Raw genomic sequence first — 19,343 nt, forward strand, 5'->3', positions numbered from 1 at the left:
AAAGCACAGAAGCTTCATGAGAAATATGACCTCACCCCTCTCCAAATATATGACCTCAAAAGGACAGATAAAGACTGACCAATGGGATAACATCAAGCTTAAAATCCTGCACACCCAAGGACAGCCAGCAGTGTGCAAAGGCCATCTATGGGATGGGAGACAGTATTTGTAAATCAGACCCGGCAAAGAGTCAACATCCAGAATGAGTAAGTCCTCCAATGACTCAAAAGTGGATTAGGGACTGGAAAGTACTTTTCTACGATGATCTACAGGTGGCCACCAAATATAGGGAGAAGTACAATGGCACTTATTGTCACAGAAATGAGATCAAGACAGAAGATGCTACCGGATACCTGTTACAATGGCTGTCACCCGACAGACAGACAGAAAGTAGCAAATGCAGCTGCGGCTGCAGAGGAACTGGTGGGATTGTAAAGTGGTACAGCCACTCTAGAAAACAGGAGGGTTTTCAAAATATTACAAACAGAACCGGCATTTGATCTATCACTTCCTCTTCTGGGTGTATGAGATCTGTGGTTTGTGTTCACGGGAGTGTTATACACCTAAGAGGTGACAGAAGCCCAGACTCCACTGCACAGTAATGGCTACACCAAATGTGGTATATTCCATACTGGAAGATTTTCTGTCACTAAAAAAGGAAGGAAATTCTGTCACATGCTATAACACAAGTGATCCCTGAGGTCATTATGTGAGGCAAAACAATCTGTTTGGAAACATTCCCCATCTCCCAAATGAGACACCTAAAGTTGTCAAATGCACTGGAAGAGAAAGTGTCTAGGGCCTGGGTGGAGGGGGCGGAAAATTATACATGGAAATAGTTCCTATCTGCAACACAAAAAACTTTCAGAGACCTGGTTTACAATACATCAAGCACAATAAATATACTTACAAATGCTTAGGGAAAAAACAGAAGCAACGCAAAGGGGTTTTGCCAAATTTGCACTATTTTGGCAGAATTCATCTCAGTAAATCACTGAAAATTTATTTGCTTTTTGTCTTTTTGAGACAGGGTTTCTCTGTGAAGCCTGGCTGACCTGGAACTCGCTCTGCAGACGTGGCTGGCCTCGAACTCAGAGATCCACCTGCCTCTGCCTCCTGAGTGCTGGGATAAAAGGTGTGCGCCACCACTGCACTTACCATTAAAAATTTAGCATCTGAAGAGGAGGGTTTATATGAATGAGAATTGTTGAGATCAAGGTTGGATAAAGCACAGGGACAAATAGCCAAACAAATGGAAACACATGAACTATGAACTAGTGGCTGAGGGGCCCCCAACTGGATCAGGCCCTCTGAATAGGTAAGACAGTTGATTGGCTTGATCTGTTTGGGAGGCATCCAGGCAGTGGGACGGGGTCCTGTGCTCATTGCATGAGTTGGCTGTTTGAAACCTGGGGCTTATGCAGGGTCGCTTGGCTCAGCCTGGGAGGAGGGGACTGGACCTGCCTGGACTGAGTCTACCAGGTTGATCTCAATCCTCGGGGGAGGCTTTGCCCTGGAGGAAGTGGGAATGGGGGGGTGGACTGGGGGGAAGGGGAGGGGGGCGGGAGGGGGGAGAACAAGGGAATCCATGGCTGATATGTAGAACTAAATTATACTGTAAAATAAAATAAAATAATAAAAAAAGCAAAAAAAAATTAGCATCTGGATCGATATATGTTGTAAGTGCTAAATATTTCAATTTAGCACTTACAATTACTAAATTATTCAAATAACGAAGGACAAAAAATGTGAACTCGTGGTAGTTTGTGATGGCACATTAATGCATTTTGTGATACATTTATGCAAACTTCAATATTCTAAAGACTTTAAGGACTTGTGCTATTGAGAACAGTAGAGGGGAAAAGCAGGGTCAGTGGGGCTGTCTGCTTTATGCTTAGTATTGGAGTACTTTTACAGACTGGTGTGGAAACGAAATGAGGAAGAAGAGCAGAATTAAACCATGAAGCACTCCCAAAGAGATTTAAAGGGATGGGACTGAGGAGCAGCTCAGAGGCAGCCTTCAGTAGACCTGAGATTTCAGGAGGAAGGTTGGGAAGGGGGAAAAACGAACCTGAGAGAAAAAAGAGCAGGTCACCTCAAATTCCTGCCTGTGGACCACAGAAGACCTAGGGAGCAGGCTAAAGAGTGTGAATGAGTGACAGAGAATAAAACCTCACTAAGACTAACCAGGCACATGAGAACAGGCCCTGTCCACCTCCCTGGCCCCATCCTCTTTTTCCCTCAAACTTATACCCACTTCTAACTTATTTTTCTAAGGTCAACCCATCCACATATCCCTTCAAGTCAACTTACAAAGGGAAGGCTTCAGTGACATCCTATTCTGCATAAAACAAGGCTAGTTTCCCTCATCACATTGCCAGGTAGATAACACCTTACACCAGCGCTGTCCCACAGAAATACGTGAGCCTATTCTATCAGCTCAAGTGCTCAAATACTCACATTTAAAAAAAAAAAACAAAAACAGGCAACTGCATATAGTATTTCATCTCATCCAATATATCCAAAATGCTGCCATTTCAAGATGTAATTACTGAGAATTTTATGGGGTTTGTACTGTACACTGTTGTATTTCTCAGCACAGAGCAGCCATATTTCAAAACTCCACAGCCAAATATGGCTCGTTACTACAGTAGAGAGCACAACCCTGCACTCACTCCTTCTTCCGAGCACTTACTAGCTTGGAACTGTGCGATGATGTCTCTAGTTTTTGATGAATTCTGTCCCGGGTCCATGTCAGAACACTCTGCACACACAGAATGGACTAAGGGGACTGGAGGGCCAAGGGCAGCTGAGAGAATTCCCAGAACTCAGAAAAGGCAGCGCAGGGCCGAAGACAAGCTGTAGAGGGGTAAAGGTGCCAGTGACAGCCTCGCCAGGTGCTTAAGCCAGGGCTCGGATCGAACCACGAAGACAGGAAGCCCAGCGGGTATGACCGCCACAGGGAGGGGCGTATGGGAGTGGAGCGGATGGACAGGCAGCCGGTCTCTCTGAGGAGGGAGGGAGCCGCAGGTGAGCCTGAGAAAGGGCAGGTGGGTGGTTATGGGCACAGGAGGACATGGGTTAAACGGGATATGAGTTTCTAACGTGGGAAACACCAAGGCACCAAATGAATGATAAACCACGGTGGAGCTGAAGGACACTGGAGCTGAGGAGCCGAGGACCTAGAAGCCGAGGGTATCTCGTTGGCCCATTTCAATGACTACCATCTCCTCCACTGAAGGTCTTCTAGGATCTCAATTTCTCCAAAGGTAGAAAGCACTTTTTGTGACCCACGGCTCAGCACCAACCACATGGCATACACTTAGAGATCTGGCAGACAGAATTAAATTGAAAACTGAAGTTTAAATACTGAAATCATGCGGAGGGGAAATGGCAGTGCTCAGAACACTTACAGAGGACTTCAGTGAAATGTGTCGCGTGATTTGATCCATGATTACTTATATGGTTTAACTGATAAGGATTCCAACAAAGAATTAAATTTAGATTTAATTGAAATTAAATTAAATCCAAAATCCTGATGGGAAGGTAAATATTTCTCAAATTTACTAAGTCAGCACAAAATCTTTATTATAGTGAAGTACAGCTTTTTTTAACCTAAGATTATGGCCCTCAAAATCTGGTTTTAAACTTTTCACCACAGTCCATTTTAGGGAAGCTTGTTATTTAAAAGAATTTCTCCCATCCCCCTCAGATATCATCTCTCTATCTGGCCCTGGCTGTCCTGGAACTCAGCATTTGTGTCTACTTCTCTTTCCTCCTACCCAGACTAACACTAAAAAACTCCAAAATGTCCACTAACAAATTTCCTCCACTGAAGGCAATGGCCTGCTGAGGTAACACTTTCAAATGCCCAGGCTGGGGGAACAGACGCATGTAACACTTACCTGGACACATTTCTGTCTAGACCCCCAATTACCCCACCAAGATGTCAGAGGCTCGGCCCCGCAGCTCTCCTCATAACCAGGAAGCTGTGCTCAGTAACCTCTGAACAAAGTTATAGCCCTGTGTGTCATGCAGTCAGTACTGAACTATGACACACGGGTCATCTCTACCGCTGGAGAACTGGCCCCACCCCACAGCTCCGGCAGTGAACTGTGAAAAGTGAATAATTACAGCATCCCACAGGGACACAGCTGCCTCAGAACAGCCATCAAGTCTCACTCCTGTGGCTTCCTTGCGACACCACATTCTCTCTTGTTTTCCCTCTGACCAAACATATGGAGAAAGACAGACCAAAGCTGGTGCACCCCTCCACTCACGTTCACGTACCTTAACATTTTGGTTTTGCTTTGTTTCTTACATACCTGGGAATTTACAGTGAACAAAACAGATGAGACCTTTGCTCTAGAAAGCACACACTCTAACCGATAGAAACTATAATACTTAGCTTTTCTCAAGTCACACAAAGCGGGCTGGGGTGTTACTCTGCAGTAGAGTATTAGAGAAAGTCCTCTGAATAACGCCTCATTCGGCTCACAGCTCTCATCTCCTGGATCCAACCCACCCAGAAGTTTACGCGACCTCAGATCTTTCTGCTGTTTTTTGTTTCCTAAGGAAAAGAAACCTGACAGGAAAGCTAAATAAAGGAGATTTGTTTTGTGAAACTTCTAGACCCCTTAACAGTCCAGTTTAGAATTAATACATATCCTGTGTATGAGGGGTGTGTGTGTGTGTGTGCGTGCATGAATGAGCTTGTGTGTGTGTGAAATTTTTTCAGCCAGCATCACCTTTTAAGTGAACGTATACAATAAAACCTCAGACTCTTCTCCCACCCTTCTCTACAGGAAGGCAGATCTGGAAGCAAGGGGAAACCGTCACACAGTTCTGCAGAGCAAAAAGGATCTGGGTTGTCAGACGGAAAATGGGCCAGTGATGAGCAGAAAGCAGAGAAAGAGAAGGAATCAGAGCCAACAGGCTGTAGGAACCTGGAATTCTCCTTTGATGATGACCAAAACTAATCCGGCGGGGTAGGAGTAGCAGGACAGGGTCTAGCCATGTAGCTCTGGCTGGCCTTAAACTCTTAGAGATCAGCCTGGCCCTGCCTCCCAAGTGCTGCTGGGGTTTGTTATTTTGTCTTTGTGATATTTAAAGACAGGATTTCACTTTGCACCCAATAGGCTGGCTTCAAATCCATGGCAACCTTCTTGAATCAGAGTCTCTGGAACGATGAGATTACAGAGGTGTCTCCATGCCCAGCTCCAATATGCACTTCCCCACCTGCCGCTTCATGTGAACACCTCACTACCTGTTAACACCTGCTCTACCCCACCTTCCTTTCTCCCAAAATCTGCCTCCCCTGTCCCCAGATCTCACACAGAGCTTCCCACACACCCCAAAGGGCTTTCTGCAAGCTCTCTTCCGTTCTCCCTTCTTTCCAGGCTTCTCTTGGCAATGTCTATCCAACAGCACAGCTGACCTGTCAATCATCCACGTAGCAAGCACCTCACAAGCTTGATCCCAAGATGACCTTCCTTTCACTGCACCATCAGGTGTTTTACACTGTTCCTTCTCAAGCCTCTAACATTCCACTATCTCACTAATATTGCTGTCATTAAAGGAACAACTAATATTTATTCAGCACTTGGACTGCACGCACCACATTGTGTCAAGGACATTACGTGCGCAATTTCATTTGATCTTCAAACCTTACTACTGAACAGGTACTGTGACTATTCTCTTCATTTTAGGGAATCAAAACTCGGATGGGATAGTAATTCTAAAGTCAACTGAAAGAAGCTGACCCCTCTTCTGGCTCCGTGAGCAGCTTGACTAGTCCACACCTGTGCCCCAAATTAAAAAAAAAAAAAACAAACAAAACAAAAACAGCAGCAATCAGGGTTTGGTGGCGCACACCTTTAATCCCAGCACTCGGGAGGCAGAGGCAGGAGGATCTCTGTGGGTTCGAGATCAGTCTGGTCCACATAGTGAGTTTCAGGGCAGTTAGAGCTACACATTGAAACCCTGTCTCACAAACAACAAAACAAAAAACAAAACAGGAATCATCTTTCATTAATGCCATCTAGTCACTCACCTATGGGTATTAGACCATACTTCCTGAATGCCACACCAGCTTTCTTCACAGACTGACAACCAGCACCGGCCAAGTTCTTACTAAGCACTTGTCTAAGCCGTAGCCATGTTTGCTTTCATTTTTTCCGGGGGTGGGGGGGTAGGGTGACCCTGATTACATGCACGGGGACCACAGAGCAGAGGTCCCCATCCTCTCTCTCACCTCTCCTCTGGACCCCACCACCCTCCAGCCTGCCGCTTTATGGAATACAAAACTTACCATAGCATTAACCTGCTTGAAATTAACGCCTCAGTATCGCGGACTGGATGAAGTCCAAATGTCTTAACGTGTTATACAAAATCCTCTCTTTTTATCATTTCAGCAAATATCTATGTGTCCACTGCAGAAAGTGCCATGAACCCCAAGATGGACAACAAACCAGCCCTAACCATTACTTCAACCCCAAACTTGATGCCCTTCAGATTAGCCATGTGCACAGCAGAAATGTCACATTCTCTAGACATACACATTTAGGATGTTCCTGGAGAAAGCCCATACCAATTTGAAGACTGCCTAGGATTTCTCAGACACATTCTAAGCAGAAGTACTTTTAAGTTCCCACATCACTTTGTTCAAAATACTCGGAGGTAAAATTAGTGGACCAAGAAATAGATGGACCCTTAGCAACGTTGGGCAAGAAATGATCCCTTCCAACCAATGCCTGGCGTGCTGTAGACACTGAGTGGCTAAATGTAGACACAAATGAGAAGGTTCAAACTTGAAGAGTCGAGGAACAAAATACAGAATTAGAATTGAATAGTGGACTGAATTAAAAGCAATGTGATTTTAGTGCTGTTCCGACTTGGCCTACATTTGACCCCATGGGAAAACTCACGTGGAATTTGGACAGGCTAACATGGCAAAACCTTGTTAGTTCTGGCTCAACAACGATCCGACTGCCAAATAGGACACTAGCTTCCCCCACCTTCCTTCCTTACCTGCCAAAGTCCTTTTGTCCAAAGGTGTGGGGGAGGGTGTTCAAATCTATCAGAGCAAACAGAACTGACCTACTGAGATCCAACTTCGTCTGTGCTGTGTCACGGTACCGGCTAGAGAAAAAGCAAAATGTGTCCTGGGAAGGAGGCCAACTGCTAAGTACTGTGACTACAAGAATGTGACATTCTTAAAGTGAAGGCAGTTTGGATAAACTGGAGCTCACGGATTCCTCCAACTGTCCTTGCCATTGGTTTCTGTGTTGTTGTTGTTTTTTAAAGAAAAATTGGCGGGGAGTGGGGGCGCACATCTTTCTAACCCCACAGCACTCAGGAGGCAGAGGGAGGCGGATCTCTCCGTGAGTTCCAGGCCAGCCAGGGCTACATAGTAGGAAAAGAAAAATCGATTCGATAAAGCCATGCGGAAGCGTCCTTAGGCTTCTGGCAAAGACACAATCTTAAATGTAAACAGGAATACTATAACACTCCATTTAAAAGTCCTTGTGTGAAACGTGGCAGAAAGCTTTGAAAAGCCAGCAAACGCTTCCAACCCGAGATGCATATTTTGGAAATGATCCTCCCCTTCCCCCCAAACATGTCAAATCTGTCTCTAGCCTGAAGGGAAAGGTGAGAATCCTCCCGCAACAGGCTGGGGCGGGGAGGAGGCTCTCTGCTCATCCCTTCCAGGGAACAAAACCAGAGGGCAGCTAGCTAGCGCCGCTTTGGCTCCCGACAACGTGCAGACGCGAAGTGCGAGAACTCGTCCCCCGAAGCTCCCTGCCTTAAAAAGCGAGCGCCGCGCAGAACCGCACCGCGGCGCCTGCAACCGGCACCCGCGCCGGGCCGGGCCGGACTCCACGCGGCCCCCAGCGGTTCCCCCGGGGGCTTCCCCCTATCCCGACGCCACACCCCGTCACCGCCCGCACCTGAGGCGAAGTAACTCACTCAGGGAAAGCGGCGGGCTCCCCGCGGGAGCGCTGACGGGGACGCCGCCCGGCTCCGCTCCGCCGGGACTCACCGCCGCCGATTTCCTGGCGAGAAGCAAAGTCCGGCCAAGACTTCTCAACCGCCCCTGCTGCCTTTCCCCTCGGGGGCGAGCGCACGGGCCCAACCCGACACGCACCTGAGCCAATCAGCGGCGGGGAGAGGCGGGACTAAGGGCGGGCTCTGAGCAGCTCGGCCAATCAAGAAGCTCGAGGGGCCGGGTCGGCCCTGCTCATCACTCCCGAGTTAGAGTGAGCGCGCTCCGCCCTCCGCCATCGCTCCCGGCCGGATTCTCCCTCCAGACAGACCGAGAGAAGACGCTCGGGAAGTGTCTGCGTGCACCCCGGAGCGCCACGCCGGGCGTGGGACAGCTGAAGGAGGGGAGGGCTGCGGGACCGGGCTGAGGGAGAAGAGGTGGCGCGGGGCGCCTTGCCGTATAGGTGTGCGCGAGAGGACAGCCAGGGTGGGGCGGGGACCCAGCCCGGCCGGGGTCAGGTGGGAGCTGGGAGGATGCACCTGAGGGGAGGAGAAGGGCGGTTCCTTGGGATCAAAGGGAAAAGGAACCGCAGGTCCACAAAGGGTAGGCGTGAGCTCCTAAGTAAGGAAGGAGGGCGGTGCTCCAAACTCACATTTCTCTCCCAAAAGAAAGACAAACGCCGCCCTTGCACCTAATGGAACTGTGCATTTGCACCCCAGGGAGAAAAAATGTCCCCCCCCTCCGTCCCCGTAAACCACAGTATGGTCAGGAAAGTCATCTCCGCACACAAGTCTCTTTGCTTTTTCAAGGTTGCAAGGTGCCCTATGAAAGGCTCCTGAGGACTCCAGTCCGGGGGGGGGAAAAGCCAGCCCCGGGGCAGTCCCGTCCCTGGAGGGTCTAGCAGATCAGAGGCCCAACTCCGACCCTAAATAGCAGGTGTCTTGGGGCGACAGGCGAGGGACAGCGCTCCCGGCCAGCACACCGGGACAGCTTGTGCTCGGCGGCCGCCTAGCTTCCGCAGTTCCAGGTGAGCGGTCCGGCCCGCACAGGGGCGTGGCCTGGGGGCGGGTTCTGTCTTCGCTCCGCCCCTCGGCCGGGCCCTGCCGCGCCGCTGCGGCTCCGCCCCCCTCCTTCCGTCATCCGCTCCTTCCGTCGGTGGTTTTTTCCTTCCTGCTTTCGCCGGCGTCTTTCGCGATATGGGGAAGAGGTTCTCTTTCGCCAGCACCACCTGAGGATTCCCTGGAGCCGCCCCCCCCGCGATGGAAGAGGATCAGGAGCTGGAGAGGTAAGGTGGGAGGGGAAGAGTGGAGCGGGGCGGCGGGCCGGGCCAGCGAAGCGGGTAGCGAAAGGGCACGCGGCCGACTGCGGCCCGGTGGGGCGGCTAGGCCTGACCCGAGGCGCTGGGGAAGGGAGGATCGAGAGTTGAGCCGGGCCGGGTTGGGAAGAGGGGGGAGAAGCTGTGGGTTTATTTATACAGAAGAGCTCAGAGGGACACTAGCCATCCGGGAGGGGAGAGAAGTTGGGAGTCCAGCTCTAAGTGCCAAACTGCCACCCCCATTAGAACTGCCTCGTGTAAGGTCGCGCACCGGGCGCTGCTGGGCGTGTTAAGTCGGCTAGAGTTACTGCAACTCCGCTCTGTGCAGACTGCTCGTAAATTCTCCCTGTCCGCCAAATTCTCCCTCCTATTAAACTTCTCACTTGCTCTCACTTACTAGTTTCCTTGCCTCTTTGAAGTGGAAGCCATAACCGCCTGCCTGCCACCCTGATAACTCGTGGTTGCCATTTTTATGCTAAAGTAATCGTGGTTTTTATGCCTGTCAACTCCCTTTTCATCTTCCAGCAGGGCCTACCCCTGTGTAACTTTGCCCCTTTCTTTTGCTCTATTCAAAGAAAGATTTTTACAAACATTTAACTTTGTGCTTTTTTTTCTGAGATGACTCCCCTTGTGGGCAGTCAACTGGAGTAGAGAGAAACTGGAGTTAAATAAGGATAGAAGCTGTGGAGGCAGGAAAATGAGGTAGTGAGTCTTAAAAAGATAATCACAAAACAATATTCCATATGATCTCATTCTTACAAAACAATATGTGTGTAGAAAAATATCAGGACTGAAGACCTCAATGGCTGAAGGCGAAAGGAAGACAGCCTTGGAAATGGTCCAGGCAGCTGGAACAAATAGACAGTGTGTGACATTTGTACTGCACGATGAGGACCATACCCTAGGAAATTCTCTGCGGTACATGATCATGAAGAACCCGGAGGTGGAATTTTGTGGTTACACTACGACCCATCCTTCAGAGAGCAAAATTAATTTGCGAATTCAGACCCGGGGTACACTTCCAGCTGTTGATCCATTTCAGAAAGGCCTGAATGAGCTCATGAATGTCTGCCAGCATGTGCTTGACAAGTTTGAGGCCAGCATAAAGGATTATAAAGATCAAAAGGCAAGCAGAAATGAACCCACATTCTAGTCCCTCGTGCAGGGTACAAGGAGGACCACCCTCATGATGGTGCAGAACGCAGAACTAGAGTCTGATTGCAGCGTGTTCTGACCTGTAGAAGGTGTGGTTCCAGCTGTTGACCCATTCCAGCTGTTGGAATCTCTGCAAGTATATTTGCCTAATAAATTTTCTCTTTTGTTTAAACTAGTTTGAGTGGTTTCTCTTCCTTGCACCTAGGTGATCCCCAAGGATGGTGCCACCCCTTAACTGAACCAATGCTGAAAGTAAACAGATAATTGGGCCAAGTTGAGGGTTTTGATCATGGATATTAAAAGGGCTGTTCATTTCTATATGGTTCAAATGCTGAGGAAAGGGGAGATGAAATAGAACATAACCCGGCAGACTATAGTTAAAAAGGCCGGAAAGAAGGTTGCCAGAGGGACTTTATGTTTTTACATTTGACTTAGTGTGTGTGTGCGCAAGCATGCCGTGACACACGGATGGAAGTCGGAGGACAGCTTGTGGGAGTCGACTCTCTCTCTACCGCATGGGATCCACTTAGAGACTGTCGGCTTTGACAGCAAGCATCTTTACCCACTGAGCCATCTCGCCAGCCCTGGATTTTTATTAGTGTGAATGCATCCTTTCATGTGATTGGTAGACTGCGTAAGGGTGAGGATAATTTGAAGGACTTGAGAATTTTAATTTTTCATAAGAATTTGAATTGGTATCAAGCGCCATCTTTGTAACATTTGTAGGATAGAAACCAGTTTACTGTTTGACTTCCAGAGCACTAATAAAATACAGAGTTATGACGAGTAAACCAAACACTTTTATTGTTTTGTGTGGGCATGTTCTTGTGAATACACGTGTGCATATGAGGCCAACAGTCAGCCTTAAGGATGGTTCTTCAGAACTACCTACTTACTTTTGTTTGTTTTGTTTTGAAACACTCTCACTAAATAGCTCTGGCTGACTTGACTTTGTACACTCAGAGATCCACTTGCCTCTGCCTTAATCTCCCACATGCTGGGATTAAGGGCATTTGCCATTACTCCCAGCCCCACCTTAGGTGTTGAGACAGAATCTCTCATTGGCCTGTAGTTTGTCAGTCAGGCTAGGCTACCTGACTAGAAATCCCCAGGGACCCGCCTGTGTCTGTCTCCTGAGCCCCAGGATTACAGGCCTACATTCCACCCTACCCAACGTCTTTATGTGGGTTCTAAAGATTGAACTCGGGTCCTCGTGCTTTCACAGCAAGTTTTTACCAACTGAGCTGTCTCCTCAGCCCCAATTTTAATTGGAAAAACTGGAATTACCAGGTAACATTTTCAGTCCTTAGGTAGGTGTGTAAGTAGAGCCCAGAAGAGATACTATATGATAGTCAGAATTTGGAGGGGGAGAATTCTGTATGGAAGAAACGACATTTTGGAAACTTAAAATATTAGCAAAGCATATCACATCCAAGAATTATCCTGTTTATCTCTTCAGTCCTGTCTTGTAAGTATCCTACCCTAGTGTGGCTTCATTTGCCCTAAATATCTGTAGCCCTTGAGCCCAGTCACCTCATTCTCTAGTGCTTTGTCGTCTTCGTCGATGCTCACCCTCTTCAGTCAAAACTTCTTATCTGCTGGGGACAATGGTGCATGCCTATAATCTCAGCATCGAAGAGACGGAAGCAGGAGAATTACAAGTTGAAGACCAGACTAAATATACATAGCAAGAACTTGCCTCAAAACCATCACCGATGTACTTAAGATATGGAAACTTGTAGCTAAATTTGACCTCTTCTGCCCTGCCAAGAGCCTTATATTTCCCACACTTGACCTGCTTTTTTGAAAGATAGTTTTGTATTTATTGAGAGCCTTCATTGTATCAGGCCTTGAGAACAGATAACAAGAGTAGGAACTTTTCTGTTTTCCTCTGTGTAGCCCAGCTGTCCTGGAACTCACTCTGGCCTCCAACTCAGAGATCCGCCTGCCTCTGCCTCCCAAGTGCTGGGATTAAAGGCGTGCCCTACCACACCTGGTTTGACATTAGGAACTTAAGACTTAATTCTGTGAAAGAAACAAATACAGGGTCAAGTAAGGAACTTGAGAAGTACCTGCTTTGGGCACAAATCAGGGAAGGCCTTCCAGAGATAAAGGGAAAGAAGGAAGAAGCTATGTAGTGTGGAGAGCAAATTGTATGCTTGGGTGGGGGGAACCATGAACTGGTCCTGAAGTAGAAGCTAAAGGCTGGAGAACTAAAAGATTTGCATGTTTTAATAGCACAGGCAAGAAGAAGGGCCCATTCTCTGGATTCAGGGGGAAGACGGGACAGGAGTGATATATTACTTTGATTACAGTATGGGATGATGGAGTAGATGTAGCAAAGTCAGACTAGAAGCAGAGATAATCGCAAAGTCAGACTAGAAGCAGAGATAATCTGTAAGAGTCAAGGTGGCCCAGAGGAGCATTAATCTAACAAGGGGAGAAGGGTGAAGTCCTCAGGAGTGGGATGTAGAAGTCACAGAAACAGATGACTCCAACTTGCATCTAGGACTGGGGCCAGTTACTAACAGGAGCTTAAAAGAAGTCACACGTTCTGTTTTGAGTATTGTAGTCATGAGTTGAGGGCCTTGGAAGAAATCTAAGCTGAAAAAGACTGGACCCAAGCCTTGGGCAACCTCAACAAAGGACCCAAGCCTCGGGCAACCTCAGTGGTAAAGTGTGGCTAAAAGAATAGCTGATGGGATAGTAAATTCTTTGCCAAGTGGAGCTGTGGAAGTCAGGAAAAGTGATATTAAGTCAGCCAAGCAGTTGGGGGGAAAGGTATGTTGGAGTTAGCACAGAGGCCACTAGGCCGTGGGTAGCATTCACTTGGGGTCAAAGGAGAGGACTTTGCTGAGGAATGGCTTGCTTTGAGTTTCCCAGAGATAAAATACATGCAGCCATTAGAAGAGTATGTTTAGGTGGCAGCAGGGTTGATGAGAGTCCAGAGTCATGGTACAGAGATAAAGGAAATTCTAGGGTGGTGAGGGTTCTAGAAAACCAATCTCAAAGTAAGGAATCTTGGACAATGTAAGAACACAGAAAGTGTGTCCACTAGTGACTGCCACATCTCACAGTTTCATTGCAGTGAAGGATTAGGTGTCTCCAATCCTGAGGCGTGCAGTCTGAACCTGTTTAGGGTGGCTATAAACAAGTTCACATAAAACAGGTGGGTGAAGGGAGAAACCAGGATAATCAGGAGTGCCATATGTGTGGAAGGAATTGTTGCATGGAGTCTGTAGGAACTGAAGGAGGGTTGAGAGGGAGCTGGGCGTGCTGGTGCACAGCTTTAATGCCTCTAGGCAGAGGCAGGTAGAACTGAGTTTGAGGGCAGCCTGGTCTACATGGTGAGTTCCAGGCCAAGGCCATGAAAGAAAGGACAGGAAGAAGAAGAATTTGGGAGACAGACTTGGACTTGAATCATTTTTATTTATATAAACTGGGGGGAGAAAAACTTTACTATCAGACTTACTCTCTAATAACATTGCACTCAAACCACTGCAGTGTTAATAATTCAAGATCAGAAGTTCTGTTCAGCCATAAAATCCTGTGCCCTCTAAAGAGCCAATCATTAAATAATATACCTACATACCAAAGGCTTTTAATATCTAATAATTCTTAGTTTGGCTTAGCACTTGCCGTTTTCAAAGCACTTTACAAACTAGTTCTAAATTACATATAGCAGTAACATCTAAGTGCCCTAATTGATGTAATACAGGTTTGTGCAGTATCTCTGTAGAGAAGAAAAAGTGTCTACATAAAAAGTGATCCATTTAGTTGTGACCCAGAGCATCCTGCGTTTTAAGAGAGAGGAAAGTACATCGGATTCTTTGGCCCATGGTTGACCTCCCTTTTCAGCTCATTTATTAAGATGATAGTCTCCAGGGGGAAGGAAAAGAGTATGATCAAAATATATTGAAAAAAAATTAGTTAAAGAAATATTTGGTGTCGAGCGTTGAGACAAGGTCTCTATGTAGCCCTGGTTGTCCTGGAACTCAGTATGTAGACCAGGATGTCCTCAGAATCAGAAATCCACCTGCCTCTGCCTCCTGAGTGCTGGGATTAAAGGTAGTATGCTACTATACTCAGCTAATAGAAATACTATATTTCTTTTAAAAAGATTATAGTCTTCCATGTCTTAGACAAAGGTCATTTTGGGGGGGGGGGGTGTTTAGCTTCATTTATAAATTCAGATGATCTTTGGAACATCCTTCAAATGGAGCCCCCAAGAGCTGCACCAGATCCATCAGCTTGCTTTCGAAGACCTGTAATAACTCCAGATCTATCCCTTTTCAGGTCAAATTCTTAATAACTGTATTTTCTATTGCTGCTTTAGATTTTATAAGGTTGTGATACAGCTGCTGTGTGGGTCCATTTATTTCAAAGATGGAATGCTTATCACACCCAGGCAACACTACACAGCAAGTTTTCACCTAATAGCACCATCCTGAAAAATGATGGAAACGAGTCTAATGAGTCATTCTAAGGAGCCTTCTGTGGCTTGGGGCAGGGCAGATGAGGTGGACATATGAAAAAGAAGACTGTGCTAATGTTGCATAGGTAAGTTCGGAACATAGAACGGAACAGATAAGCCAGGCTTGAGGCAGTCGCTGTTCCCACGCACCCACCTCCTCTGGCAGCTGCTGTCTGTCCTAGGTGCTGAGGACAGCAGACAAGACAGGCGCAGTCTGCTTTCCAGCAACTCTTTGAATACTGCAGCTAGTGGACTGTAAAAGAAGTATCAATGTTCAAAGATGTATGGCTTTCCTCTTTCCAGCACAGAGGAGCCGTTAGCTGGGCCCACTCTCGCATACCTGCAATCCCAGCTGCTTGGGAGTAGTATTGAAGTAGGAGGGCCTCAAGTTCACCAATAGCCTGGACTACAGAGTAATTTCAGAGCTCAGCCTGAACAACTTGTTGAGACCATGCTCAACACAAAAACAGGAGATACTTCACTTGTAGCTCTGTGGTAGAGTTCTTGACCTATCGTGTATAGGCCCAAGGTTTGATCACCCCTGAAGCCTGATCATAATTAAATTAATCTTACCGATAAAAACCAGGAGTCAGATATTGGGGTAAAAGCTCAGATCAGAGAAGCCACCAGAGACTTCTTACCTCTTTGAATCCTTGGACCAAAAGGGCTGAGATCCTGGTTCTGCCTGGCTTTATCACTTCCTGTCTCCCATCTGTACAGACCTCTATGGTTAACTAGTGGCAAACTCCACCCTCTGTTCTCCGGGCAAGCTTTATTGGTCAGAACACAGACAAAATATCACACAACACACCCCCACCAAAGGCGAAGGGGCAATAATGAGTCTTGAGTCAGTATATGCCATAAATGGTGGTTTTACATCCCATATCTGTGCAGAATGGGTGAGTGGCAGAGAACAGTCAAGATAGCTGTGAGTTCAGACCATTTAATAGTGCAGCATAGATGTAGGACTGGAGACTTGAGAACAATGGATACAAGAAACTTCTAGAAAAGAAAGAGATCCTGTATCATGGTAAAGGTACAGAGAGAAGGGTTGGAAATGAACCCAAACTTCTCTGGGGCCTGTATCCATATTCACTTACTCTGAGGCTTTCCAGCCACTCCCTCACAGCCAAAAACCAGTAAGGCAAGATTCACCTCTACCCTGATCTAGCCTACTAATAGGAGTTAAAAGAGTCAACTGCTCTAAATCCATCTCCCTGACAACCATGGCAGAATAATTGGTGTCTTTTTAAAGAGGATGCGATGCAGGGTTTCCAGGTGTAAAAACTGGGGGCAGGAAGAGAGAGGGTCAGGAAACGGAGCTGACTGCTGTTGCCTCTTGGCACCACGTTGCTTTCTTAAAAGAAACAGTTGAGCTGGACATGGTGGCACACAAAGCTAATCCCAGCCCTTGCAAAGCTGAGGCAGAAAGATGGAGAGTTTGAGGCCAGCCTGCCTCATACAGCAAGACCTTGTCTTCAAAATATAAAAGAACATTTTATTCATTCGTTAATAACTCTTGAGCACAGGGGTATAGCGGGAAACAAGTTGGCCTGCATGCAGTTTAGTTTTTAATGGCAAAGAGAGGCAGGCAATAAATGCATCCTGTCAATCAATATTAGTGTGATTAGTGTGATTATTGTGATTATCATAATGTTGTTCAGTATGTTGAATGAACTGGTTGGTTTATGTGTCTTCTTGAGTGAAAATTTTAGAACAGAAACTCAGTAGTTTCTGTGACTCCTTTAGCCCCAGAGAGCACTGTAAAGAAGTATGGTAGGTTCCCAATTTGTTAAAGCTTTTTTTAAAAAGCCATTCTGAAATATCATCTCTATTAATAGAATATATATAGCAATCAAAAATAGGTGGGTTGGATTTCTCCTCTCTTCAAAAAGAAATTAAGACTCTGCTGGAACATTCAAAATCTTCCCCACACTGAAAAATGAGAAAGGAATGAAAAATCTATAGCAGATGGGTACCTGGTTCAGTGCCAGGAATCTGGAACGTTGGTTGGAAGCCAGCCCTCAATCTAGGCCAGTGAGCATAAATTGCATAAAATAGACCATATGTATGCCTTAGTCGATAACTCCTGTTGCTAGTAAATAACCTTTTCTACCTGCATGAAAGGAAAACCCCAGCTGGGCATGCTGGCACACACCTTTAACCCCAGCTCTCTCTCTCAGGAGGCAGAAGCAGGCAGGGATCTGTGAGTTTGAGCCCAGCCTGGTCTACAGAGCAAGTTCTAGACCAACTAGGGCTACATAGAAAGACCCTGTCTCAAAAAGAGGAAAGGAAGAAAGAAAAAAAGAGAGAGAAAGAGATAAGAGGGAAAAAATGTAGTGGTTTTTTTTTTTTCTTTTTTTACTCTTTGGGGGCCTGCCACCCAGCTTCCACACGGAGACTTATTCTTACTTCTGAATGTTTGGCCTTAGCTTGGCTTGTTTCTAGCCAGCTTTTCTTAAGTTAAATTATCCCATTTACCTTTTGACTCTGGGCTTTTATCTTTCTCTATTCTATATACCTTTCTTTACTTCTTACTCTATGGCTTGCTGAGTAGCTGGGTGGCTGGCCCCTGATGTCCTCTCTTTTTTTTTTCCTCACTCCTCCTTTCTACTCTTCTTCTCTTCTATTTATTCTCTGCCTGCCAACCCTACCTGTCCTTTCTCCTGCCTAGTTTTTGGCCATTCAGCTCTTTATTAGACCAAGCAAGTGTTTTAGGCAGGCACAGTAACACGGCTTCACAGGGCTAAAGAAATGCAACATAAAAGAATGCAACACATCTTTGCATAATTAAACAAATGTTCCATGGCATAAACAAATGCAACACATCTTCAACTAATATTCCACAACAAAGAAAGGAAGAAAGAAAGGATCTACATAAAGAGCTCATGAGAAAATCAAAGTGCCTAGAATATCTAAGGAGGAAGAGACAACCAGTTTGCTTCGCTTATGTGAGCTTGGGTTTCTTTCCCTTTTCAAGGCAGAAGAGACTCCTCTCTAGAGCCCTCTTTTTCAGGGCAGTATCATAGAAGGGCCTAGTGAGAACTCTAAGGAGAGAAGGCCTGGTGGCTCCGCTACTTCCTAGCTTGTGAATATCGATTAATGACTAGGCTTTTCTGAATCTCTGGATTCTTTATCTGTAACCTGGGTAAATAATAACACTCACTTGGTAGGATTATTATAAAGAATAAATGAATTAAAACACTTAGCACAGTTCCTAGTGGGTACACACTCTCATACGGCATATCTTGTATTGGTGGTTGGTCAAGCCAGTTAATGGTGGTTACACTAATGGTGTCCACAGGCTGTGTCTTGTTCTCTATGGGCATGTCACCCTGTCCTTCCATAATGTCACTGTAACTGTCTACCATTGGTCATTGTTTTGGCTAGTTTTATGTCAACTTGACACAACCTATAGTCATCTGGGAGGAGGGAACCTCAATTGGGAAACTGCCTTCATAAGATCAGTGAAGTATTTTCTCAATTATTGGTGTGGGAGGGCCCAGCCAATAGTGGGTGGTACCACTCCTGGCCTGGTGGTTCTGCGTACTGTAAGAAAGCTGGCTAGCTGAATGGTGGTGATGCACACCTTTAATCCCAGCACTCAGGAGGTGGAAGCAGGCGGATCTCTGAGTTCAATGCCAACCTTGTCTACATAGTGAGACTCTGTTTCAAAAAAACCAAAAAGAAGAAAAAAAAAAAAAAGAAAGAAAGGCTGAGCAAGTCATGAAGAGCAAGCAGCCAGTAAGCAGCATTCCTCCATGATCTCTGCATCAGCTCCTACCTGCAGGTTCCTGCCCGGTTTTTCATGATGAACTGTGATATGAAAGTGTGAGTCAAATAAAATAATCCTTTTCTCCCCAAGTTGCTTTTGGCCATGATGTTTCATCACAGCTGTAGAAACCTCTGTATACCCTAATCTCAGAAAGGACATCTCACCAATCCTGCTGTTAAATGTGAATCAGTACATCCAGGCCATAGTCCAGAAGTAATTGTTCCAGGATTACCTGGAACATTGGGAACTGGAAGCCTCAGGACCGCCTTGGAGGCTGCCTACAATAGTCCCCTCTAAAACAGCACCTTATACCCTCAAAACCACGTCTTACTTTATCACCTCTCCTTCCTCTGTTCCTTCAGAGCACTCGTCGTTCACTGAGTGGATGGACTTGTTTATTGACTGACTCTTTTTAACTGTAAACTCAATATGAAGGTGAGAGTATCCTTGTTTTTGGTGAATGACTGAAGGATGCATGATGATTGTCAATTCTACACAGAGAGGACAAGAACGAAGTCCAGAGGACTGATAGCTCATAATGACGTGATTTTGCATCCTCATTAGCCGACACTGTGAACTCAGGAAGACAAAAGCATGAGTTTGTCAATGGATCGAATCTGTGTGCAGGAAGTGACGATAG

General features: G+C 46.4%; 3 protein-coding genes across 5 annotated transcripts in view; 2 read left to right on the forward strand and 1 right to left on the reverse strand.

The window, feature by feature from the left end:
- Lnx2 (ligand of numb-protein X 2) overlaps nt 1-8,125 on the reverse strand; it is a 66,589-nt gene extending 58,464 nt beyond the window's left edge. The window contains exon 1 of one of the 3 annotated variants that reach the window (XM_052754521.1): nt 7,969-8,125. The gene's annotated coding sequence lies outside the window, so the exon portion shown is untranslated. Of the gene's footprint in view, nt 1-7,029; nt 7,131-7,949 lie in introns of those variants that run through there. The other 2 variants (XM_052754522.1, XM_052754523.1) reach the window with 2 other exon arrangements.
- Nucleotides 8,126-9,155: 1,030 nt separating this feature from the next.
- LOC128120471 (DNA-directed RNA polymerases I and III subunit RPAC2) lies at nt 9,156-10,629 on the forward strand. The gene is made up of 2 exons (XM_052754524.1): nt 9,156-9,269; nt 10,077-10,629. Exons 1-2 carry the CDS (start codon nt 9,244-9,246, stop codon nt 10,450-10,452), a joined length of 402 nt encoding a protein of 133 aa, XP_052610484.1. The 5' UTR covers nt 9,156-9,243; the 3' UTR covers nt 10,453-10,629.
- The window catches only part of LOC128120472 (protein POLR1D-like), a 34,361-nt gene continuing 24,173 nt past the window's right edge, over nt 9,156-19,343 (forward strand). Inside the window, exon 1 of the mRNA XM_052754526.1 lies at nt 9,156-9,269. Coding sequence (XP_052610486.1) covers nt 9,244-9,269 — 26 coding nt within the window. The 5' untranslated portion in view covers nt 9,156-9,243. The remainder of the gene's footprint in view (nt 9,270-19,343) is intronic.

This window comes from Peromyscus californicus, unplaced genomic scaffold (genome assembly GCF_007827085.1).
Source record: "Peromyscus californicus insignis strain IS unplaced genomic scaffold, ASM782708v3 Scaffold_2__1_contigs__length_46816999, whole genome shotgun sequence".
Lineage (NCBI taxonomy): Eukaryota > Metazoa > Chordata > Mammalia > Rodentia > Cricetidae > Peromyscus > Peromyscus californicus.

Coding starts and splice junctions, on each gene's coding strand:
- LOC128120471 (XM_052754524.1), top strand. CDS start 9,244: ATGGAAGAGGATCAGGAGCTGGAGAG. Junction 9,270..10,076: donor GAGGATCAGGAGCTGGAGAG/GTAAGGTGGGAG, acceptor ATATGTGTGTAG/AAAAATATCAGGACTGAAGA.